This window comes from Sorex fumeus, unplaced genomic scaffold (genome assembly GCF_029834395.1).
Source record: "Sorex fumeus unplaced genomic scaffold, SorFum_2.1 ptg000003l, whole genome shotgun sequence".
NCBI classification, from domain to species: domain Eukaryota; kingdom Metazoa; phylum Chordata; class Mammalia; order Eulipotyphla; family Soricidae; genus Sorex; species Sorex fumeus.
Window position 1 is genome coordinate 27,896,007 of NW_026606060.1, and position 26,613 is coordinate 27,922,619.

General features: G+C 40.3%; 1 protein-coding gene across 1 annotated transcript in view; it reads left to right on the top strand.

Moving 5' to 3' along the window:
- Positions 1 to 7,074: 7,074 nt before the first annotated feature.
- The window catches only part of ACSS3 (acyl-CoA synthetase short chain family member 3), a 208,562-nt gene continuing 189,023 nt past the window's right edge, over positions 7,075 to 26,613 (top strand). Inside the window, exon 1 of the mRNA XM_056117936.1 lies at positions 7,075 to 7,525. Within this exon, the coding sequence (XP_055973911.1) occupies positions 7,212 to 7,525 (314 nt within the window). The 5' untranslated portion in view covers positions 7,075 to 7,211. The remainder of the gene's footprint in view (positions 7,526 to 26,613) is intronic.

The following is a 26,613-nucleotide window of genomic DNA, read 5'->3' on the forward strand; positions in this document are numbered from 1 at the left end:
TTTTAGATAAATGATCTTTCCAACATTTTGTGACCTGAGTAAAAGTATTAAAAACTTTTATTGGATTTCCAATAAGAACTGCATTGATGAAATATTTCTTTCTTACAGTAGCATTTTTATTCAGAGAAAAAGAAAAGAACTTGAAAAAAATAACTGGAAGTATCTGCCTATGTTGTTTTCTCTAGTTTTTTTAATTAAAAATTTTTTTAAAAAGTTTTTACTTAGTTAAAAGGAATTTTTAATTGTTTTCTCCACAAATAGAATTAAGTAGTTGAATGTATCATATGTCCTCTTTTATTTGGTTGTTAGATTGAGCTGTATTTACCTAGTGACTTCTTATTCCCTACAATATTTTTTTAAATTGTTTTTAGCTACCTTTTCTTCCTTCTTTATTGCAATTAGCAAGTAGGCAGAAAGTTTCAAAACAGAGGTTCATATTTACTTTATTATGCACAATATCAATTTGGGATGTTAAATGTATTTTAAGTCAAGGAAATTAGCATAGTTTCCAAAACTCCTTTGCTAAATTGGAATAAATCTGCAGTGATTCTACAAACTCAAATTTAAGCTCAGCAGCACACACCTGCTACAGTGATAAAATATTTTTGTCCAAAAGCTTCCATGTGTATTTGCCAAGTTTTCATAATATCCAGAAAATTAAATGTATGAGTGTAATTTTGCTTTATCCCAAAATGAAATTCTCCATAACTGTACCTAACCAAACTTAGACATTTCACCCAGTAAATTTACATGACCATATGAATTTCTCTTTGAGCGAAATGCATAACCAGGCAATCTACAATTATTTTAAATTATGTATTTGTTAGTCACTTTTTCCTCTCTGATAAAATGGTTAACCCATATGAGAGATAATCAGTTATAAGCATAAATTATAAAGTTGAAAAAAATAAGTTATAGGATTCTTGTCTGTTTTTTCTCTTTCACTTCATATTCCTTTCTATTCTCCTGGTTTTGTTTTGTTTTCTTTTCTTTAGGCATTTCTCTCTTATGCACTAAATACATTGATTCTAGTTCTCCCCTTTTTCATTCTTTTCTGAGGAGCTTTTCATATCTCTTAATTTTTCATATTCACTTTCTTTCTCCTATGGTAAATTTTTTAATCATTAATAAAGCAGGAGGTTTCAGACACTAATTTCAGAATAGTTTGTTGACAAGATTTGCTGCTGTCCTAAATTAGCTTGGTTTACTTCTGAAGCTAAGCAATTTACACATACTTAAACTCTGTGACAATCCTATGAGAACTAAGCCTTGAAAAGGATCTCAGCCCCTAATCCAGATAATGAAACTAAGGGTAGGGAAGCTAGGGAATTTTCCAGTTTTTCACATCTAGTAAGTGGCAGTTGTAGATTCATTTTAAGACTCCATGATTAATGCATTTTAGGTTATTTCTATGCTTAGTGGTAAGTTACAGACTTTAGAGTCTTAATTTAAAGAACAGTGTTTTATTCCCTAACCTTGGCCTCCATTTTCACACTACTTAGCACTTCCCTTGCTGGCTTTAATAGAAGTTTCCATTACTACTCAATCCTGCTCTACCTGAATACCAGGCACTTTGCCTTGGTTGGACTGCTCCTTCACATATGTTCTACCCTTGACCTGAAGTAGAACTCCCTTTAACAGTCTATTTTTTACAGGGTCCAAAGAAATAGTTCAAAAGACTGAGTGCATGCTTTGTCTGCCAGAGGCAAGGATTCGATCCCCTGGACTGCAAGTTCCCCTGAGCACCTCCAGGAACAATATCCAAATATAGAGCTTGAGAACTTTGAATATGGCTTCCAAACAAGTCAACCAAATAAATAAAAAAAACAATCTTCAGTAGGGTAACTTCAAAGAAGACACATGCAGAGGAAATGATTTCATATGGTAATGTGGGAATATAACTTTGATTCATTCAGTGTTAGTCAATCTTATTTTTCCTTTTTCCAGAGGGGTTCCAAGAGGCACACATGAGGAGGCACTTTTTCCAGAGGGGTTCCAAGAGGCACTCATGGAGGTCCAAATCAAATTAGGATTGATGGCTTGCAAGGCAGGTGCTTTAACCCTTGTAATATCCTTCGAACCACAGTCATTTTGTTTTCTTTATGGTTATGTCTATTTTATTTCTGATTTATTTAAAAAATATTTTTATTCATATGGAGTTATAGTACAGTGGAGAGGACGTTTTCCTTGCACACACTCATCCTGGGGTCAATCTCTGGTACTTCATATGGTCCCCGGAGCATCACCAGAAGTAATTCCTGAGCACAGAGCCAGGAGTAACCCCGGGGTGTGACCCCTCCCACAAAATTAAAATTTTTTAAATTTTAAAAGTTTTTTAAAATTAAAAACACCATGATTTACAAAGTTGCCCATCACACAGTTGTTTCAAGCATTTATTGTTCCAACCAATAGTTCCAACCAATAGTGTGATGTTCCCTACTACCAATGTCCTCATTTTCCCTTCCATCCCTAACCTGCCCTCTTAGGCATATAACAAATTCATTTTATGTTACTTTTTCCAACAAAACTTTAAGAATGGCAAATAGAATGATCAGAAAGTAAATCAGTAAGAGCCAATTTGTGATTCCTATATGATTTTGACCTATATAAACAAGGAAAATAAAACTTTTTAACACAATATAAGAAAATGCTTCTTATATTTACATAAAGTTTTCAACTCGAACTCTAAGATAATTGAATTACATTTTATTTAATGTCTGGATCTCATTATGATAATAACCATGACTTAACTCTCATTAATATAGATATTTTTACCACAGTATTTTTATTTGACTATTTTATATATTATATCTCTTTATTGATAATTTTACTTAATAGTACGTTGTCTCCATACCTGCCTTTTCTTCTAATAAAACTTTTTTTAAAACTCTTTTTCTTTTCCTTTTTCTTTTCTTTTTTTTTTTTTTTGCTTTTTGGGTCACACTCAGTAATGCTCAGGGGTTACTCCTGACTCTACACTCAGGAATTATTCCTGGCTGTGCTGGGGAGACCATATGGGATGTCAGGGATTTGCCCCGGGTTGGCCGTGTGCAAGGCAAATGCCCTACCCATTGTACTATTGCTCCGGTCCTCTAATAAAACCTTTAAAGAAATTTTCTACAAATATATTTTGGAGTTTATGTGAAATGGGTAAGGCTTACTTATATAAAATTTCTCCCCTACATTTTATTAGGGTTGGAACGATAGCACAGTGGGTAGGGCGTTTGCCTTGCACATGGCCGACCTGACCGAGCTGGCTTTGATTCCTCTGCTCCTCTTGAAGAGCCCAGCAAGCTACCGAGAGTATTTTACCCGCATGGCAAAGCTTAGAAAACTACCCGTTACGTATTCGATATGCCAAATACAGTAACAAGTGTCACAGTGGAGACATTACTGGGCCTGCTCAAGCAAATCAATGAACAATGGGAGGACAGTGACAGTGACATTTTATTAAACACTGTGGTTTGAAAACTTGTTAATGATGATTTGTTATAGGCATTCAATATTTCAACATCGATTTCAAAATCACTGTCACCTTCCTTCCACCATTGTCTCCAATTTTCCCAACCACCACTCAAGCTTGTCTCCATGACAGGAACAATAATTTACTTTCAATTAAATAGCACAGCGGTAGGGCGTTCGCCTTACAAGCGGCCAACATGGCCGACCCGAGTTCGATTCCTCTGCCCCTCTCGGAGAGCCTGGCAAGCTCCCGAGAGTATTCGATATGCCAAACACAGTAACAACAAAGTCTCCAATGGAGACGTTACTGGGCCCGCTCGAGCAAATCGATGATCAACGGGAGGGCCTTTACCTTTACCTTTTTAATTGCTATCAATAAATTGCTAATGGAATGATCAAGAAGTTATTTTCTTAGAAGAAAATTGGTGGAAATTTTTGTATGTCACCATGGAAACATTAAGTCCTTGTGTGAGGAACTACTAAAATGTTTTGACAGTTGAGTCTTTCTGTGTTACTGTTTGGTTGGTCACAATTGGTTGTTGTCTATGTTACATCCTGTCAAACCTGGTGTAGTATTTTTATTACTGAATTATCACTGTTGTAGAGTTTGGAGACATCAAGTGACTGCATGTTCCAGGAAGTTCAGATTTTTTAACTAGGTGATAAAGATGAGGCAGCTCTGGGGTGTGGACATGACTGACTGGTGTTCTAGAAGTACAGACAGTTGGGGGGAGGTAGCCCATTCAGACCCAAAGAAAGTCTGAGGTTTTCAATCACAAAGAACCACATACCTGAATTTTTAGCAGGTTAATTTCTAGGTGAGTTTTGGTCCCAAGACAACAAAGTCTGGCCTGAAGTCCTTTTTTTTTTTTTTTAAGTTCTTGACTTTCATTCTCAAACATTAGAGGAATCTAAATCTTGAAACATTCCTGGAAATTCAATTTCTCTTCCCAAAACAGTTAAATTTAACCTCTTCTCCCCCCACTTTCTTTTAAGCTATGAATTCATCTTTTTCTTCTCTCATTTGGTTTCCTTTCTGTTCCTGCTGTCTTTATCTTGGCAGATTTTCACCAGCTCTCTTGGCTGCCTTTGCAGTCCTAGGAGAAGAATGGACCTAGTTATTCAACTTGTCACACATTACTATACGATAATTTTTTTTCGAATAGAAAGATGATTAGCCTAGTGTAAGATTTATGGATTTTGGAGGCAGATTTTCAGCTTTGGTCAAACTGTGACACAGAAAGCAAATGTTACAATCTGTATGGTATGGGAAGTAAGCAGAACAGAGCTGAAACAGACTGAGCAACCCCTACTTTGAGAAGGCAATGATAGTAACTCAAGGTGAGCTGCCCCATTCTGATTGGCAGGATTTGAATCTGTTTTTCATGATGGCTGTTTAGCCTCCAACTATGAACCTATGTATTTCAGTTCCTATTTAGTTCCATATTTGAGAAGTGTCAGAACATATGCTCACAAAGTAGGTGTCAATAACTGCCTGCAGTCGTCATGTTTGTCTCCATGATAAGCCACACTTTGCACATATATTTATTAAACAAGTGATTGAAGTGAACATCAATTCTTTGATTTTTGAGTCACACTCAGAGTGCTCAGTGCTTAATTCTGGCTCTGTTCTCATTAATCTCTCCTATTTTGGATGGGTAGTGTGTGTGTGTGTGGGAGGGGGGTCTTTAGGGAGACCATATGGGCATATGGCGCATTCAGAAATTGAGTCCCTGATCCCTGGCTACATGTAAGGCAAGAACTCAACCCTCAGGGGCTGAAGCAATAGCACAGTGGGTAGGGCATTTGTCTTGCATGCAGCCAACCTGGGTTCGATTCCCAGTGTCCCATATGGTCCCCTGAGGACTGCTAGGGGCAATTCCTGAGTGCTGAGCTAGGAGTAATCCCTGGGCATCACCGGGTGTGACCCAAAAAGCAAAAAAAAAAAAAAAAGAAAGAAACTCAACCCTCTATACAGTCGCCAGAATTGGACATCACGTAATAAAATAGACACAGTGTAGGGTTAAGAACTCTTATCTCCTGGAGAACAGCAGTAAGCTACTGGACAGAGGAAAAAGAGGGAGCCAAGAGGTCACATGGCTTTGTTAATTTCTTTGGCTGCAGTGGGTAACTTTTGTCTTGCTGTTGCAGGTTGATTTGAAGCCTTCAGAAAATAGGTGGCATGTGGCAGAAAAATCTTGAGTGCTCTACGTCTCAGCTGAAAGGAAGTATCTGTGTTAAATCATTTTCTTTGTTTTGTATTAGCCTCTTCCCTTCCCTCCCCTCCTCTTTACTCTTCTCCCCTAGGAATACTTTGTGTTGTGTGGTGTGTGTGTGTGTGTGTGTGTGTGTGTGTGTGTGTGTGTGTGTGTGTGTTTACTTTGACCACGGTTGAAGGCATTTCACATTTCTTTTCTTTCTTACAGATGCCTGGCCAACACACAGCAGAGATTGCATAGTTGGGAGGGGAGGGAGGCCCTAGGGACCATTCTGGGCAACTCAACTATAAGTCATCAAACTCACCCTCCAAAGGCAGATACTTTTAGCCAAGCAATCTTGCGGTCATTCCTATTACTTTAATCTTCATTTCCTTCTTATTCTCTTGAACAGTCTGTTTAGAGTTTCTTAGGTTTAGAATCCTCCGAAAGGCCAAGGGCATTCCAGTTATTCTTAGCTTCCATTCCTTGGTACACATCTTTACATTTCCGAGAACGAACACTGTCCCATCAAAACAGGGTGTTTGTCGTGTAATACTAAAGCATGGGATTGCCTCTACATTTCACAAGGCATTACACGCACACAGACACAGTGAAGGGACTTGAAACAAATCAAACCAATAGTCATGTGTACTGTCTTTAAACTTTTCTTAGCATTTTTTTGGGGGGGGGCGTGGGTAGGTTCTGATTTATTCATCTTTGCTGCTTACTCCGTTTGTCTTTGATTTCGGCACATCGGTATTGAGACCACAGAAGCTCCAACGTCAGCTGGAAAAAAACAAAATGCAACAAGTTGCTTTCATTTTCTAGGGCCCAAGAGAGGCCCGTCAGCAGGTGACTCCCATCCCTAAGGGGGTTCCCTTCCCCAGGGACCTGTCAATCACCTTTCCATTGGACACCCTTTCCACTCCCCCTTCTCTCAGCGGTCAGGAAATCCTGGAGCCATCCCGGCCCTGGAATCCAGTGTTCGGAACCACTGGACACTGAGCTGAGATTCAAACGAATCCTTGAGCAGACAAAGTCAGCACAGTTGGGGCCTGGCGGCGAGGCCCGGGCGGAGCTGCAGTTTGGGGGGTCGGCTGGCGCCTTGGCCTGTGCACCAGGCAGGAACGGCGCACCCCTCTTGCTGCCGGCCTAAAGGGAGCTGGGGTTTGTTCTGGGGCCGCGCCAAGGGGAACTTGCGTGTGCCGAGGGGAGGGAGCTCTCCTGCCCGGACAGGCCCACAGAGGGGTGGGGTTTCCCTTAGCGCCCCTGTTTCCCAGAGCAGCGTCGCCTTGCACGCCCACCCGCCACCCCCTAGCTCCAGCCAGTTGCTACGCACGCGGTCCAGGTCGCTTTTTCACGGCGACTCTCCCGAGACGTCCAGCCTCCCGGGCTCCGGGCTCTCCTCGCCCACTTTCCCCGCCTCCCGCGCGCTCCCCGCGGGCCCTGGGAAGCCGGTGGCACCCTGGGGGTGACCAAAACTCTGCACCCGGGGACCGAGATCGGCGGTGTTGCCGGCGCGGGGCAGGCGGGACGCAGCTGCGGGCGGCGATGAAGCCTACTTGGCTGCAGTGTAGGAAAGTCACGGGCGCCGGGGCGCTCGGGGGACCCCTGCCCGGGGCGGCGGCAGCGCGGGGAGCGGCGGGCGCGGCCCGCAGGGCGTACGCGGCCCCCGGCCCGCGGGGCGCCCTTGGCGGCCGGGGCTGCCGCGCGCTGTCCACGGGCGGCGGCGGCGAGTACAAGACCCACTTCGCGGCCGCCGTGGCCGACCCCGAGAGGTTCTGGGGCAAAGCCGCGGAGCAAATCAGTTGGTACAAGCCTTGGACCAAAACCCTGGAGAACACACAAGCACCCGCCACCAGCTGGTGAGTGACTCCGTCGTCGGGCCCCCCGGTTGTCTCTAAACTTTTTCAAGTCCCGGGAACTAGAGAGCTGTCTTAGGAAAGAAAATCCAAGTACTGGGAGAAGTGCTCAGAACCTTTTTTTCTCCCCCATGCATGTCCAGAATTCAGAATTCACCCTCGGCCGAGAATTCTCCTCTGAGAGGATTTAGTGGCGTTTTTTGAGCTCTGATTCTTGCCGGAGGGGGGGGGGGGGGCGTTTACCTATGTGCCTGGGCTGGGCTTGTCCACGGGAACGTTACAGGGGTTCAAACAGGCTATAGCTGCGAGGACAGTTCACTCTAGGTCGTGGAGACCGCAAATAGTGCCACCAGCTTGGGAAGTAGCACCCAGGAGCCAACACTGCTGGGAAAGAGGGTATGAAAGTCTCCAGAAATAAAACTCAACAGAGGTTTCATGTGTGGGTATTCCCCTAAGGCCAACAAAACCCTCTTTTTTTAAATTTTTATTTTTATTAGTGAAACACCATGAGGTACAGTTGTAGATTTACAATTTTTTTGTGCTTGGGTTTCGATTATACAATGATCAGATACCCATCCCTCCACCAGTGCCCATTTTCCACCACCACGGATAATATCCCTCCCACCCCCATCCCCCCATCCCCCCTGCCTCTGTGGCAGGGCAATCCCCTGTGTTCTCTCTCTCCTTTTGGGTGTTGTGGTCTGCAAAAGAGGCATTGAGTGGCAAACATGTTCAGTCCATAGTCTACTTTCAACATGCATCTCCCCTCCTGGGAGGATCCTCCAAACACCTCTTATTTGGTGCTCCCTTCTCTATCTGAACTGCCCTTTCCCCTAGAATACCCGGCTGGCCTCGAAGTTATGGAGTAATCCTCCTGGTGCTGATCTCAGCTATTCTTGGGTATTAATATCATATTTTGTTACTTTATATCCCCCAGATGAATGCAATCTTTCTAGGTCTATCCCTCTCTTTCTGACTCATTTCGCTTAGCATGATACTTTCCATGTTGTACCACTTGTATGTAAATTTCATGACTTCATCTTTTCTAACAGCTACATAGTACTCCATTGTGTAGATGTATCAAGTTTCTTTAACCAGTCATCTGTTCTTGGGCATTCAGGTTTCTTCCAGTTTCTGGCTATTGTAAAGAGTGCTGCAATGAACAAACAAGTGCAGATGTCACTTCGACTATACATTTTTGCCTCTCTGGGATATATTCCCAGGAGTGGTATTGCTGGGTCAAATGGGAGCTCAATTTCTAATTTTTTGAGAATCGTCCATACTGTTTTCCAGAAGGGCTGAACCAGTCGACATTCCCACCAAGAGTGAAGGAGTGTCCCTTTCTCACCACATCCGCGCCAGCATCGGTTGCTTTTGTTCTTTTGAATGTGGGCCAGTCTCTGAGGTGTGAGATGGTATCTCATTGTGGTTTTGATCTGCATCTCCCTGATGATTAATGATGTAGAGCATTTTCTCATGTGCTTTTTTGCCATTCGGATTTCTTCTTTGAGAAAGTTTCTGTTCATTTCATTGCCCCATTTTTGGATGGGGTTGGCTGTTTTCTTCTTGTGGATTTTAACCAGTAACAAAACCCTCTTTATCAAAGACTTCAAGTAGAATTTGCAATTTGAACTTCACGTTTTTTATAAGTAGTTGCATTGGATGAAAATGTGGGAGGGCATGAAGGCTTGTAGGTGTCATACCAAGTAGGTTGGTTGGGGTGGATCTTCTTCTTCATGTATGCAACTTTCATGGTCTATGGGCTGCCCAGGAAGAATGTACAGAGAGGCCACATGCTGTAGAAATCACGAGATGAATAAAGTTAGTTTTTCCTGGAGTGGCAACATTAAGTGGCTATCAACTTCATCTTTATATTCTCAAATGGCATTATAGGTTAAATGTCCCAGCCAGAGGATGTGGAGAGAGAGGGGCAGGGAACTCAAGAGTTTTGGCTGCCCTTTGAGCGGGGCTCTGAGCCTGCAAGGTGTGGCCCTTCCCACCTGTCAGTTATTAGGGAGGGAGATTTCCTATGAAAAGTTTAGAAATGGGGCAGAAAGATAGCATAGCAGTTAAGCACTTGCCTTGCTCACAGTGGACCCTGGTTTCTTCCTGCCACCTCATAAGTTCTCCCAAGACCAATCCCCAACCCCTTCTCTCAGTGATCTCTGAGCATAGAGCCAGGGAGGAGTAAACCACAGAGTATGGCCCAAACACAAACAAAAAATAGCACTTTGTTCTGGGATTGCCCATTTTGTCAACAGAGAAGGGAATGACTTGGTCAGATCTGTGTTGGTTACATGTCTGACTCCTGTGTTGGCCCAGAGCTGACCTTTCCTGATTGCTTGAAACTTTTTCTTTGTTGAGTCAGAACACGTTTCTCCTTGCAGCTTGGTTTTCAGTAACGTTCACCCTTTTCTGTGAAACAAGCCCTAGCTGAGCACCAAGGAGTGACAGGAGTGACAGTTCAACCCTGTCTTTTAGGAGCCATGTTGCCACAAACATGGCACTGGTGGCTCTATTGCCACCAGCAATTTGGAGTATGACTCCCCCAGGACGGGGCTATTTGTATATGTCCTGTGACACGTTAGTTACTTCAGCGGCCTCTGCTTTACTGCTCTCAAATATAAACTTGGAAACTGTGAGGATTCACCTTACGGTTTAAGACCCTTTTCTGGAGATAGAAGATGTTTGCCTTTCCATATTACAATTATTTTAGGAAACCCTCCTGCTTCTCAGATCAGATACACAGAGATTATTATCTCTCCAAAGAACCTATTTTTTTCTCTTTGGGTCACACCCAATGATTCACAGAGATTACTCCTGGCTCATGCACTCAGGAATTACTCCTTGGTGGTGCTTGGGGGACCACATGGGATGCTGGGAATAGAACCTGGGTCAGCCGTGTGCAAGGCAAATGCCCTACCCGCTGTGCAATTGCTCCAGCCCCAAGAACCTATTAACAGGCTTGGGAGATAGTACAGCAAGGTAGGGAGCTTGTCTTGCACATGACTGACCCGGGTTTGATCCCTGGAACTGCATAGGGCTTAATTGCAGTGATCCCTGAGCACCACCAGTTGTGGCCCCCAAATCAAAACAAAACAAAACAACAACAACAACAACAGAAGAATCTGTTCTCAAAGTTCTTTGTATACATATGTGTCATGTAGTATGGTACAGAGATTATGAGGGAACCATATGAAATAGTGAAAAATAATATTCAGAGAGCTGAATTATGTAGTTGCTGGGATAGTTTTGGGGTCTTCTTCTGGCCTCCCTTGTCAAGCAAGGGGCCGTCCTCAGAGTCCTGAGGACAGGGCTGAGCTTCCCTCCTGCAGAGAGAGGAGTCTGAGGGAAAAGAGCAAACTATGCCACCACCTCCACAAAAACCTAGAAATGAGAAATGAGCACACGAGCACAGGGGTGGGGGGGTCCCGTCAAGCACTTCCGATTTATTGAGCAAACAACAAGGTTTATATAGGTTTCAATATTTGCAGTTTCTCACGTGGTTAGAACAAATATTGGTTAGAACAAATATTCATTTCATCTCAGGTCTATAGATAGGATTACATTGTTTCATTATAGTTCTATAGATAGGGTTACATTGTTTCATTATAGTTCTATAGATAGGGTACATTGTTTCATTATAGTTTTAGAGATAGGGTTACATTGTTTCATTATAGTTCTCTAGATAGGGTTATATTCTTCCTTTGATCATAATGGATAGGTTGTCACCTGCACATATGCTGGACACATCCTGTCCCAGGATCTTGTTCCATGGCAGCATTGACCTGTGGTTGTGAATATACATTGTAACAGGCTTCTGAATGCTCTGGGAGACTCAGCCTGGGCCGAGCCCAGGGATTAGTGTGGCACCTCAAAGCAGACCAGAAGGGACTTTTCTCCCGACAGGATAATTCCCAGTAAGATCCAAAGAGGGTCAGACTAGGGGATGCCAACAACAACTGAGAGCAAGGACATCTTTCCAGAGTGTTGGAGAAGCTTGGAAGGTCCAGAGTTCAGAGAATGTGGAAGCCATAATGTTCATCAAATGACACTTAAAGTTTATAAAATGCTTGTCTAACATGATCTCTTTCATTTATTTATTTTTAAATTTTGGGGTTACACCCAGAGGTACTCAGGGCTTACTCTTGGCTCTGCACTCAAGCATCACTCTCCGTGGGGCTAAGGGGACAGATGAGGTGCCAGAGATTGAATCAGGATTGGTCTCCATATATAAGACTTTGGCTTTTCTACTGTACTATCTCTCATGAATGGGTTTTCTCTCCTTAATCCCTAGTTACTTATCTGAGTTTTCTAAAATTGTGTGCATAAAATGTTGTGAGAAGAATTTTTACATAAGAGTTCTTTCCCTCCCAACTTTCAGCACCTTATAGTCACAGATACTTGATAAAACTGTGTTTTCACCTTAGCATTCAATGGTCACAGGGTCTTATATGTTATATCACCATCCAAATGATGAAAGGAAAGGAAGGTTCTTTAAACATGCACTTATTCAATGATTCAGTCTTTCTAACTGTATCTGTCTGGAAGAAAAGAGTTAGGGTTATAAGTAGAGTTAGGAAACCACATATATAATCTTAAACTTCGTTCCAAAAATGTTTTTATATTCAATCTATTGCTGATTGAACAACTATTTTCTACATGCAGATACTGTTCATTGGTTAGCAATATTCTAGAATGCCAAACTCAAGACAGAAATCATATATATCTGTACATATTTATATCTATCTATCTATCTATCTAGAGAGAGAGAGAGACAGACAGACAGACAGAGCTCCCTAAGGTTCAGAGCAGGGCTGACATAGGAGTTTGATAAATTATGATATAATAACTGCTTAGATAGATTGTTTGCTACTGTATGTCTTTAGGAGGCAGTACATGGGTACTGATAAAGTTTTATGTGAGTATTTGATGTAATACTCCTTGAAGATGGGGCCTGGAGAAAGAAAGTTGGGTTCCAAGTCCTTAAGCAAAATAAGGAATAGCTCCAGTGAGTGGTTTTCCCCTACAGGGAGCTACTCACATTCAAAGTCATCTTTGCTGATGCCCTTGGTGGTTCTAGAGGCAAGAGGGATTCATCTGAATTATAAGCTCATATCTTCACAAAGAATAAGTTCTACCCTCAGAATCCACAGGACCATCAAATATGCCACTAATAATTTCTAGACATATACCAGCCTTTACTAGCCTTCGCCATCACATAACTTCCCCAGAGTAGTGGTTTAAATATGTGGCAGTATGAACCTGGAATAGAAATCTTTAAGTTTATGTTGAAGGGATTTTATAAGGCAGTGAATAGCAAAATATATTTCCAAAATATATGACAAAATACATGTCATCTATGAACTCTTTGAAAAGCAAATTTCAATTACCTGTAGGTTCTTTGGTGACGAAAATGCCTCTGTTCACAGTTTGGTAATTATTACCTGATTTGGGGACTAGTAAAGTATCTCTTCTAAAGACTTAAGTCCAGAACTGCAGTCAAAAGCAAAATAGTTAGAGTATCTAAGGACAGTAGAGATAAGGGCCAGGAGGATCACGTTACAGTTTGGAAGCTGGCCCCACATGCTGGGGGAAATGGCATTTGGGATGGAGAAGGAACCACTAAGTAAATGATGATTGGAGAAATTCCCCCAGGATGGGAGATATGTACTGAAAGTAGAGCAAGGACCAAACATAATGGCCTCTTAGTATCTTTATTGTAAATCATAGTGCCCAAAATTAGAGAGAGTAAGAAGGATTGTACCTGCCCCAGAAGGGGGGAGTGGGGTGGGGTGGGGTGGCAGGAGGGACACTGAACAATGGTGGTGGAAAATGTGCACTGGTGGAGGGATGGATGCTCAAGCATTGTATGCCTAAAATATAATCATGCAAATTTGTAACTGTATCTCATGGTGATCCAATAAAATTTATTAAAAAAAAAAGCAAAGTAGTTAGAACTTTCAGTAATTTACTCCAACTGTAGAACAGAAGAATGGATAAGATTAGTTATACTGTGCCATAGCCTTTATTCCAGCTTCAATTCTGTGAAGGAAGAGACAATTCACTTTTCCTTTATGAATCATGCATCATTATAGCTAACTCTCTCATCAGGGTCACATTAATGAATCAGCTTATTTATTGTGGTGTTTGGAATTTTAGGGAGAAGGGATGCTAAGATTATGCTTAGCTCATTGGGCACCAAGATTTTGAACTCATGAAGGTTCTTTCGAAGTTGCTGAGTTGTTCCTTTATGCCCTAAAGAAAATGTATTTATTTCAATTTTATTTTTGGTGTTCTAAAATTCTATGGCTTCACACTTGCAAGGCAAGTCTCTAACTGGTGTGTTTCTAGCTTTGGGTCACCATTTTGTGGGGGCATACAATTCCTTTTTATGTATTTTTATTTAAATATTCAATATTATGAGTCTCATATTTATTGATTTTGAATTGACTAAATTAATGGTGACTATAAACGGAACAGGAAACTGCTCCAACTAAATGCAGATACTGGAAAATTATTTCAAGTTAACATTTTCATAATGGGAGTTATAACAGCATGCAAGTTACCCACTGCTGATTACCTTTGAGATATAGTTCTTTAATTCCTCCAAATATTAATATACTTAAATATTTAAATGACACCAGTCATTCAATGACTATATAGACAGTACCAAGAAAATGAGGAAAGAGATAGTGACGAAACTCATCACACGGCTGCAAGGGATACATGCATGGGATGCAATGGTTAATAGATTCTGTGCAATCTTCTCTAGAAGGGTAATAGAAGGTGTCAAGTTAAAATATCTTACCTGAGATTACTAGGATTAGGGATTAGACATGAGAAAGGAGGATTGCTTTTGACAAAGAAAATAGGATATGCAAAAGCTGAGAGGGCTGAAACAACTCAGTTCTAGAAACTGAAGGAAGGCGAGTGTACCTAGGGTATCAGGAAGGATAGGAAAATTATTAAGGAATAGAAGAAGAGACCCAAACTATACCTAGTCTTATGAATCATCTGAAGAGTTTTGCATTTTTTTACTCTTGTTACATGACACACATATCATGGATGACTCAAGCATAAATGCTCCATTTTTTATTTTTTTATTTTATTAAGGTCACAATCTATGCCCAAAGACAATGGAAACCAAGAACTGGCATTTAGTATGAAACATGATTTTGTGAGGATGCTAGGGTCAGGGTAGGGGGATGGGGGCAAAGACTATCGTGGAGAGAAGCATTCAACCAGGAGGAGGTGATGCTGAATGTAGATAAAGTGTGGTGTATGCATGAAACCGTGTCACAACAGTACTGTAACCTACAGGGTAGAAATAAGAAGCCTCCTAGAGACAGAGTGATGGGTGGGAGGCAAATGGGGGTGAGTGTTAGGGAAGATTGATAGAGAGAAGTGGACATTGGTGAAGGGATGTGTATGTTTGAAATCCAATCCCAGATAACTTTGTAGTTTAATGGTTACTTAAAAGAAAAAGACTATGAATCTTGTAAAAGTATAATTGAAAATTCTTCTGAAGTAATTACCACTAATCTGTGAGCAGATCCATTTCTTCACTATAGTACTTACAAGTAATAGGAATTTACTTTTCAAATATTTTTAAAAGTCACAGTATTAAAAATGTGTTTTGTAGCATTTTTCAACACAATATGAAGTCCGTTTTGCATACAATACCAATCCACCACTTAAGTACCATCTTCCACCACCCACTGCACTCTCCACATTTTTTCTCCTTCTCTCTTCCTTACCTAACCTCAGTACTGTGGTCAGAGTCCAGGTGTTATTATTTGCTTCCACTTATTTCCTTGCTTTGTTTCTTTGTATTCTACCAACAACAACAAAAGTGAAATTATCTGCCATTTTTCTTTTTCCTGCTCACTTACCCCTTTATTTCTCATAGAATGACCCATCTATGTTGTCACACATGCATGTATGTTTTTGCAGAAGGCACAATGTCATCTTTTCTTATAGCTGACTAGTATTCCCTGGTGAGAGTGTGTGTGTTTCTGTGTGCACGTGCGTGTGTGTGTGTGCATACACATGCGTGAATCATTTTTTCTATACATTTATCTGTCACTAGGTACTTGACTTGTTTTAAATTAATTTTTTAAATATTTTTGGAATACTATTACAGGCAGTGTTGCAATGAACACAGCTATGCACATAACTTTTCAGGCCAGTGTTTTTGTATTATTTAGATTCATTTCTACATCTGCTTCTCTTTACTGGAGTTCAGTGCACCCTGCCATTTACCTTGAGGAAACTTTAATAATATTCTCATTGGTAAGATGAAAATAATGATATCACTTTCTGAGAATTACATATGTACTGAGATAAAGCTAGTAAATTTCATAGAATTAACCCTAACCCTAACTAATATCAGATACTACTGATATTAATGTTTTTGAATTGTAGGGCAAGAAGTTTAAGAGAAAGCATAACTTTTGGATTGAATCCTAATGTAGACTTGGAGAAAAAGCAGTTCTGAATGGGAAACAAATTGACAAAGGCACAAAAGTGAAAAATGTGCTTGGAGGTTAGCATAGAAGACCAGTTGAGTTATAGAAATTATTTTGAGTTACTGGTACTTGACTTCAGAAAGAAGTTTCATGATTATATTTAGAAGGCAAGCCAAGTCATGTACCTTCACTTCTTAGGATAGAGGTCCATGATCTGTGTATAACTGTTGCAAAGTGTGTAAATTTGTGGGTTTGTTTAACCTAGGTGTTTTGTTTTTTTTTTCCAAAACAGTTGTCAATATTAGAATATTTATTCTAAGTTTTCATTAGAAATTCAGTATCATTGGCCAAGTGATAGTACAGGAATTCAGGAATTAAGACATTAGCCCTGCATTCCATCAACTTCTTTTAAATGTCTTGGCACTAAATATTGTTCTCTGAGTAACTCCAAGGTACACAGTCAAGTATTTGACCAGGTTGGCTGTGGTCTTAGGCTAAATTTCATACAATGCCACCTGGAAGTGGGTCCAGGGAAGAAAAGTTGTAGTGGTAACTAGAATTTAAGACTTATATTCAAGTGGTGGAAGCGATTGTCAATTTCAGATAATGGATTAAAAATGGAGAGGACCTAATATAGACACACAGAATTAACTGTAAATTGCAAAGAAGTGAAAATTAAAGTCTGGGTAATGTTGAGAGTGAGTGGAGGAGAAAAAACCAATTCCTAAGAACTGCACTTCAGGAACAGGTAGAAAAAAAAAAAACTAGTGAGAATCATGTGACTTATCCAAAAAGAAGGACAGACAGGGTATTTCAGTGTATGGAGTAGGAAGAAGAGAAGAACTCAAAATAGGCAAAGCCAGTAGAGGTCAGGGGCCCTAGGGATGTTTTAAAGCTATTGAGGATTGAAAGATAAAATGGCTGGAAACAGAGATCCTCAGTGGCTTTTAATAATGTGATGTCAGTGGCGAGATAAAGGCCAAAATCAGAATTGTGCACTGGAGAGTGAGCTGATAGCAGGTGTAAATGTTCCACAGAGATATGAGAATGACAGGTAGGGAGATAGAATGACCACATGCGAAATTACCTGGGTTATGTGAAAGATAGTTTTCTCACTTCCTTTACTTTTGCTTCCTTACACTTTAAAAAGAAATCCATGTTTTAATTCAGCAGTGAAAAAAAAATGAGAAATAGGGATATGGGGGAAGTTTGCTTAGATTAAACCTATTCCTTCCACATCAACAGGGCTCACTATTTTTGCAAGTTTAACTTAGTGTAGTTCCTTAAAAAGATGGAACAAAGAGCTACTCAACAGATGTGTATATTCTCTTAATCTTCTGCAATGAGTTTGTTAGCTTGGCATCTAAACCTTTGATGTGAATTTCACAGGGACCATCAGAAGATTGTGGGGACGGCTGAAAAGAATGATCATTTTTGAATGCTTCTAAGCCACAAACTACATAAAATAGCTTTTCATGAATTTCACATTTAATTCTCCCTCAACTACTATGAACATTTATCATAATTTTCTCCTTATCTATGAGATAATTGAAGATTAAGTCCACATAACTAGTTAGTAGAAAGCAAACTTGGACTAGTGGTAATAATTCTGTGTTCCAAGCTTTAAGCCTTGATTGTTTTCCTATGGATATGTGAACAACTATTCCAGAAGTCCAGTTGTCCACATAGATTTTTGGAATGAGAAATGTTTCCAAGTTGAAGGAAAATAAAAACAAACCAAACACTAGGGATAATAAAGAGTTAGTTACTTTTGCTGCAGTTGATATGTTTAGGCCAATAAGAATTAAAAATGAAGTTTGAGGATCGGATACTGGTAACATATGAATATTAAATAGCTTTATTAAATGATTATATTGTAACTCACCAGAAAACTGTCTTAACTTGTAGCAATTACATACTAAATGATTGTGGAGTGATGGTGCATCAAATTAGTAAGAGGTTCTGAGGGAAAACATTTGTCTTTTATATGATTTTGGCACTGTTTCAAAGAAAAACAAATAACTAAATATAATTTTATTATTTATGCAGCCGTAAAGTAACTTAATTTTTTTTACTATAATTTGATTCTCTGGCCAGGAATTGGCCAGCTACATTGCACTGGAAAATTCAGTCCTTTATTAAAAAAAGAACATACTGAGATTCTGTGAAATTTTTTTATTATTGATTTTATTCAACTGTATTTAATTCTGATTTGAGACAAAACTGTCCTCTTTTCCACAACAAAGAAACAGATTTATTTACAATACGGTGCTCAATAAGAGAAGTTTAACATTTACATGATTCTTTTTTAGTAATAGAAATATATTTAAGACAATAAATGGTCACCATGAAAAAGAATGATTTATTAGAAATACAATCCCTCAAACAACCTCATCAAGATAGGTTGAATTAAAAAGACGGGCTCTTTTTCCTACTCTGAAGGTCAGCAGCCTGGGACTGTGCTGTATCTAATTTTCTCAGTCTGTCATGCTACTGAACCCTCAGGCCAGAACAGAGTGAACTGTGTGAATACTGAAATTACATAAGCAAGGATGGATTGCGGGACAAATAGCACAATCAATGAACAATGGAAATACAATCAGCTGTGCCTGTCAACTACCAAGGTGTGTGTGGGAAATCCAGCATTTCAGCACCTCCTGGAAGGCAGATTTCTCTTTTCCTTTCTTCATGCCATTTATACTTGGGAGGGGAAAATTCGGTGTTTTAAATTATTTGCTACCTCCCCCGTCTCTTGCCTCCTCTTCTCGCACTCCAAACCCTTCTTTCTCTTTGCCCCCTACTTCCTCCTTCTCATTTGCTTCTGTGTCCACTTTTATAAGCAGCTGGTAGTGCTCCCATGGAGGAGATTGCTGCTTTCCATTTTCCTATGACATTTTCAAAAGAAATGTGGGGGAGGCTGGTGCATTGTTCCTGTAGTAAATATGAATGTAATAACCTCTTAGGTTGCAGTTTTAGGTAATCATCTGAATGTGGAAGTCGAATCTGTTTTCTAAACCGTGGGTATATAGCTTGTTGTAAAATATATTTTGCTGATATTCCAACTAAATAGGTTAAGGAACAGAGCCAAAAAAGAGTATAATTCTTGTAATGATTAGGACAATTGAAATAGAATAATTTAAGGGTTGAAACCATGCAGTTGAAGGTCTTAGGAGGAATAAAGATAAAGAAGTCCCCCCCCCACCCCATCTTTTGAAAATAGAATCACAGTGAGATGCACGGTTACAAAGTTGTTCATGAATTTCAGCATACTACGTTCCGTCACCTGACTCTTCATCAGTGTACACTTTCCACCACCAATGTCCCCAGTTTCCCTCCTGCCCCCACCCTCCCACAGCCTACCTTTTTTCTATTCTCTCTCTCTCTCTCTCTCTCTCTCGCTCTCTCGCTCACTTTTTTTCTCTCTTAGAGACTTTGGTTTGCAATACTGTTACTGAAAGTTTATCATGTATATCACTTTACCTCCTTTCAGAACTCAGTTCTTATCCAGTGATCATTCCCAACTATCATTTTCATAGTAGTCCATTCTCTGTTCTAACAGCACCTCTCCACCCCCTTTGTGGCAAGCTTCCTACCATGGACCAGTCCTCCTGGCCATCTTTTAAAGAAGTATTTTCAAAGACTTCTTTGAGGGCTAGAGCAGGAATACAGCGGATAGGGTGTTTGCCTGGCACGTTTGATCCTCTAGGAGTGATGCCTCAGCTTAGAGCCAGGAGTGAGCATTGAGCACTGCTGGTTGTGGCTCAAGAAACAAACCAAAACAAAACAAAGACTTATTTGAAAGAAAGAGTTTTAATTTATGACATTTTGGTAAATAGCATGTTCCCTTTGCCAGTTTAAAGTATGAATTCATGTGAATGGGTGAGAGGCAACAAAAGTCTATAAGACTGACTTAATCAAGTCTCTGGAAAATATAAGAAGCTTTTTTATATATAGATTTGATGTTAGAATTCTAATACTTATTATGTATAATCTGTCAAGAAATCTTTTTTAAGGACTGGTACAATAGTACAGTGAGTAGGTATTTGCTTTGCATGGGGTTGAGCTGGGTTCACACCCTGGCATTTCATATGGTCCTCTGAGCATTGACAGGAGTGATCCCTGAGCACAGAACCAGGTGTAATTTCTGGGCACAGTTAGTTACGGCCTCCCCCTCAAAAAAATCTTTGAAGTGGATAAAAAACAAAGAAGAAAAGAAATTTGTTTTTTTCTTTCTTTCTTCAAGAAGGCAAAAAATGTTCTGAATCTACTGTAAGACAATATAGATATTTATAAAAAATAGAAAAATAAGATAAAAACAATAGTAGTTGGAGGAACATAAAATCTGTCCAATTTCTTATTTGGAAAATGAATGTAAGCAAAAGCATGATAATTTAATTACTTTTGCACTATACACACTTAGCTTTTTCACCATACATTTCCTAATTTTAAGGCATTTCTTTGATTTTTCAATTTTGAGTTAAATGTTTCTCTAACCATAAATTATTTTTACTTCTCCATTTTCAGCCCCCTTAATCAAGACCAAATGCAGTTTGCCACTAATGCCAATTTGAATTTTTCAGGAACTTAATTTTGGATGAGAAAAAATTTGAGCATCATTTTTAGTGCAAAATATAGATTTTTGGCTTAAAATTTTTACTCTGCTCTTTGAACTGTACTGTATTCCATATAACAGTAAAATTTGAACTATGATGGGTGTTATTGCTCAGCAAGATTTCCTCACATAGGCATGGTTATGTGATGAGTTTTGTCCCATACACTAAGAATAAAAAGATATGTCACCTCAGTCTTAAGTTACAAGTCCCTCCTTCTTGGTCTGCCACAGAATTATAAAAGAACATGCATGATATTTGATAAAATAACTAAAAAAAATTGAGACTTCTTTTCTGGGAGAAACTATTTTGTTGAAGTCTTTGACTTTAATTGGACCTTGATGCAGTCTTAAAAATATCTGTCTTCGGACTGGATAATGCTGGCCAGTGAAGATTGTGCAGGAGATACCTCCTTGATCTACAGTCACTTTTTTTCTCACTACCATACAAGCTCCCTGTGACATATTTGATATGTCAAACACAGTAACAAGAAGTCTCACAATGGAGACGTTACTGGGTCCGCTCGAGAAAATGAATGAACAACCGGAGGACGGTGTTTGTTTTTGTTTGACCATACTAAAAATATACCCTTGGTGACATTTTCTATCTATTGTATGTTCCTCAACTGCATATGCCTACCTTCCCCCACATAAATATGTATAAATTTCCTGAAAAACAACTAAGTCTATAAAGACCATTATACCAGGTAATTCTACCCAGCAGTAAGGCAAATGCCCTCATCCACACACCCAGTGCTGGAGAGATTCCACAGTGGGCAGGGTGCTTGCATTGCATTCTGTAGACTTGGGTTTTATTACTGGACCCCGTATGGAGCTCTGAGCACCACCAGGAGTGATCCCTGAGTACAGAGTCGGGAATACATCCTGAGTATTGCTAGATATGTCTCAAAAACAAAAAATACAAAACAAGCCCCTATCCACCACTTATTCTCTTTGAAGCCTGCTTTGTAGCCATTGTTGACTAGGCTAGATTCCCAGTTTAAGTTCTTATCTTCCCAGTAAAGTCAATTCATTTTCATTCTGTACATGATTCATTATTTCTGTACGTTTGGAAAGCTGATTGAAGGAACCTTTATTACCGAAGACAAGAATAACAGAAAATGCTTTGGGAAGTCAAATAAAATCACAATATGGTTGCAAGTGTGAAGAATAAATATTTTTGTGTATTACTGAGTTTGCAATGTCACTTAGCATAATTCAGTTTGTTCCTATTGGTTGAGAGGGAAATATTCATTACTTTGTAGGATTGCTAGAATGATTAAATAGATTAATCTTTATAATAATGTCCAGTTAAAAAATTGAACTTTCCTTCTCATCCCGCCAAGACCATGAGTTGCTCTCCACGAGCAACTCTCAGGTACGGCCATGGTCCCACATGAACCTAATTTGGAACTCAGCAGCTTTTGGCAGAAATGTCAATGGACTACGCATTAAGCTATGGTGCCGTGCCCCCCGGGAGGGAAAGGGTGTCTGTCTCTTCTGCCTCTCCCCCCCCCCAACCCTTGCATGATTGCTGTCGCCTCAGAGTCTATTGGACAACCAGGTATGAGTCAGCAGTGACAGGGTAACTGCATGGGATGGGGGGTGGAACCAGCACATCCTTCCCCCCTCCCCAGAGCATGAGTTGCCCCGCATGAGTGACTCTCCATCTCAGCCATGGCCCCAGAAGCACACAAACCAATCTCAGAAGTATGAGGTTTTTGAAGAAATCCCCCCAGACTTTATTAGAAAAATATCAGAAATCCAAAATTGCACAGACGTGACATCATATGCTCTTCATAACAAGTAACAGAAAACAAATGATTTCACAATGCCTTTCAGCAGGTCTGATTGTTGGGGGGAAAAGTCCAAATAATAATGGTGCATCTTTGTCGAAATAATGTAATCAAAGTAGAGAGAGTGTTAAGTGGAAATCATCTGCCTCACAGACAGGGGGAAGGGTGGTGTGGGGGGCATTTGGGGTTCTTGGTGGTGTAAAATATGCACTGGTGATGGAGTGGGTGTTTGATCATTGTATGACCAAGACTTAAACCTGAAAGCTTTGTAACTGTTCTCCCGATGATTCAATAAATATTTTTTTTAAAAAATTGGACTTTCATTATTTCCATGCTGTCAATCAGGTACAATACTACTGATTTTAATTTATTTTAAGTTTAAGACAGTCTCTCTGAAGTAAGGTCAATTTTAATTCTCATTTAATGGGTCACTTAATCACTTAACTTCCCGTTAGTCGTTGATTTGCTTGAGCGGGCGCCAGTAACGTCTCCATTTGTCCCTGTTGCGTGCAGTGTAGCCCAATGGCCTCTGTTTGCTCCGGGAACATGAAGAGCCTCAAACCGATCATTCATGATCTTGACGAAGAAGTCTGACCATATGGTAGGTGGGATCAAAGAGATGTGCCCAGAGCCGGAGGTTCTTCGTCCTCTTAGCTATTTCTTCGACATTCTTGAAGGCGTTCCAAGCCACTCTCTTCCTCCTGCGCAGCTCGGGTGCCAGGTCATTTGTCATGTTGGCCTCTCGACCTAGGTACACATAGCTGTTGCATTTGGAGATGGTAGTTCCATTGAGAGCGAATGGGGCATCAGGAACGAGGCTGTTTCTCATAAACATTGTCTTAGTGAGATTCAGCTGTAGTCCTACCTCTCCACATTCACGGTCAAAGTCGGCCAGCATTTGTGCCTCTTGGCTGATGTTTGGTGTTATTAAAACAATGTCATCAGCAAAGCGGAGGTGGTGTAGTTGACGACCATCTATCTTCACTCCCATTCCTTCCCATTCCAGTCATCTCATGATGTTCTCGAGGGTGGCACTGAAGAGTTTCGGTGAAATGGTATCACCCTGCCGCACCCCTCTCTTGACATCAACGATCACTTCTTTGTAGAATGGTGAGATCCTGGTAGTGAATCCGCAATACAGCTCACGGAGGATCCTGATGTATTGGGCTTGAATGCCCTGATTGGCTAGGGCTTCAATGACCGCTTCCGTCTCAACAGAATCAAAGGCCTTCTTTAAATCAATGAACGTTAAGCAGAGCGGCATCTTGAACTCCCGAGAAACCTCAATGAGCTTGGTTACCGTGTGGATATGGTCGATGGTGCTGAATCCTTTGCGGAACCCGGTTTGCTCGCATGGTTGTCCTTCATCTAGTGTTCTGCCAATCCTATTTAGGATGACTCGAGTGAACAACTTGTAGATGACAGACACTAGGCAGATCGGGCGATAGTTGCCAATGTCATGGATGTCTCCCTTCTTGAAGAGTAGTATGGTCCTGCTGGTTTTCCATTGGGACGGAACTTGCATTCAGACAGGTAGCGAGTGAAGAGCCTGGCCAGTGTATTGATGAGTACTGACGGCAGGTTCTTCAGGCGTTCAGGTCTGACCTTGTCTGGGCCGGGTGCTGTTTGTTTCTTTACTAACGAAATGGCGTGTCGGATTTCGGAAGGGAGAACATTGGGAACGACATATCCATCCTGTGGAATTTGGTATGTCAGCAAGTGGACATGGCTATCGAAGAGATTTGAGTAGAAGTCATGGATAATCTTCTCCATTGCCGTTCTGGAGGATGTGATGGATCCATCAGGACGTGGGAGGGCAGTCATCTTGGTCTTGTAGTTGGCGAAGGACAGGCGGGCTTTACGAATACTTTTCCTGGCTTCTGCTGCATCTACCAGTACTTCTGCTCTTCTCTCTTTGAGGTCTTCCTTGATCGTTTCTCTGCACTGCTTTGCGAGCTGGGACATTAGCTTGCGGTTGCCTGAGGCATATGCCAAACCACGTTGGCGAATAAGCTCAGAAGTTTTCGAAGACAGGTGTTTCTTTGTGGCTATCTCTCTCTTGGCGTTCCTCGCACATTCATGGAGGTGCTGAACCAGTCGATCGTATTCCTGGTCAATGTTGTCAACAATGGCATCTTCCCATGTTGCCACAATAGTGCCAAAGAGTTCCCAGTTGATGGTTGTTCTGGGAGTTCTCTTTTTGAACTTTGCAGCCCTTTCTCCCCGCTCTCTGAAGTAGAATTTTGTAGGAAGGAGACGGTGGTCTGATCCCATTCGAAATTTTGGGACAAACAGCGACATCAGTCAGGCAAAACATTTAATGGATACAACAATAAATATATAAAGAGTTTAAGTAAGGTAAAAGGTAAAGGTAAAGGCCCTCCCATTGTTCCTTGATTTGCTTGAGCGGGCCCAGTAACGTCTCCATTGGAGACTTTGTTGTTACTGTGTCTGGCATATCGAATACGTCACGGGGAGCTTGCCAGGCTCTGGCGTGCGGGCAAGATACTCTCGGTAGCTTGCCGGGCTCTCCGAGAGGGGCGGAGGAATCGAACTCGGGTCGGCCATGTTGGCTGTGTGCAAGAGTTTAAATGACTTCTCTAAACTTAAACACTAATTCTAGAGTAGGAATTTTATTTTCTGTTGTTAGGTTTTTTTTCTTTGTTTCTGTTTTTTTGTTTTCAATTGAATCACTGTGAGATACAATTACAAAGCTTTCATGTTTGAGATTCAGTCATACAACGATCGAACACCCATCCCTCCACCAGTGCACATTTTCCACCACCAATCTCCCCAGTATCGTAACCCTGCCGTCCAAGTCCTCCCCCTGCCTCCATGGCAGACAATTTCCCCTATACTTTCTCTCTACTTCTGGGCATTATGGTTTGCTCAAATTTTCCCACCATCATTCAAGCCTGCTTGCCAGGGGCAGATGCTAGATAATTTATTCTCTGTTGCTTATTATAAATATCATGAGAGTTTCATGGCAGTGTGCTGGTGGAATTAGAAAATTTTAAATGGTTGGAGTCCAGAGACATCTCTGTAGGGAGCTAATCCATTTTGATATTTATTTGGGAGTCTCTGATTCAAGGTAATTGATGCTCTGAGATGTTGCCTGGAGGCAGATTGTGGGCATGATAGCCAGGACCCCAAGTGGGGTGAGGGCAGAGATAGGAAGCTGCTGTCTTCCAGGATTCACTGCTGTGTTTGGATCAAGGCCGTTGATGCTCTGAGATGTAGCCTGGAGTTCTGCATATTTTTAATCTTGGTGGAGTTCAGGGGATTAGATATGGTGCCAGAGATTGACCATGGGTCAGCCACATGCAAGGCAAGTGATTTACTGGCTAAAATACTTCTCTGGCCTCATAGATCCAGGATTGACTCAGGTTGTCTGAATTTACCTTTCTCACTCCTAATACTACATTGTATTGTTTCTATAATATTTTTCATTATTTTTTAAAATTCTTGCCACTGAAACCATTAAGAGTCATTTTTAAAGTTTAAATTTGCATCTAAAATATTTGAAAAATATATAACTAATAGGTCATTGTTAAAAATTAAAGAATTGTAAGTTATATTTCACATACAGGATATTTCAAATATGTATGATGTTTCCTGTGTGGAGGAAGAGTACTTTATATTAATTACTACTTACATTAGAAATGTTTATTGAACATTATTAATTTCCTTTGTTAAAAGTGCTCTGTTGGTTTTCTGGCTTAAGAAAAATCTGTAATGGCTACATTATTCATTGTATACAGAGTACATTTTAATGCTATTTTATAAGAACATGGTGATAAATAACCTAATTAATTCACCTGATTATGAATATCGTATATTTTTCTAACCTATCATAATAAAAATTTGATTTTTATGTTATTATGGAAGTTATTTTCTTTACTATTTTTTGTGTTTACATGTAGTTTTTTTTTCAGTTTTTATTTAATTGCTTTTAATTTTTATCCTAGATTCCTTTTGTGCAAGAAAAAGGTACATTTGCCCTTAGACTTCAGTACCTACCATATGTTGAATGTTGACTGTACATAGGAGTTTTATAGGAATCACATTGTATATAGCTCTTTAATATTGAAATTCATTACATGGAAAATGGTTTGTGTGCAGTCTCACATGTGTTAATTCATAGATTTTTTTCCCCCCAAGTCTTTGGGAAAAAAATCACCTAAAGATGTTAAATGCTTTTTTTTAAATGTTTGG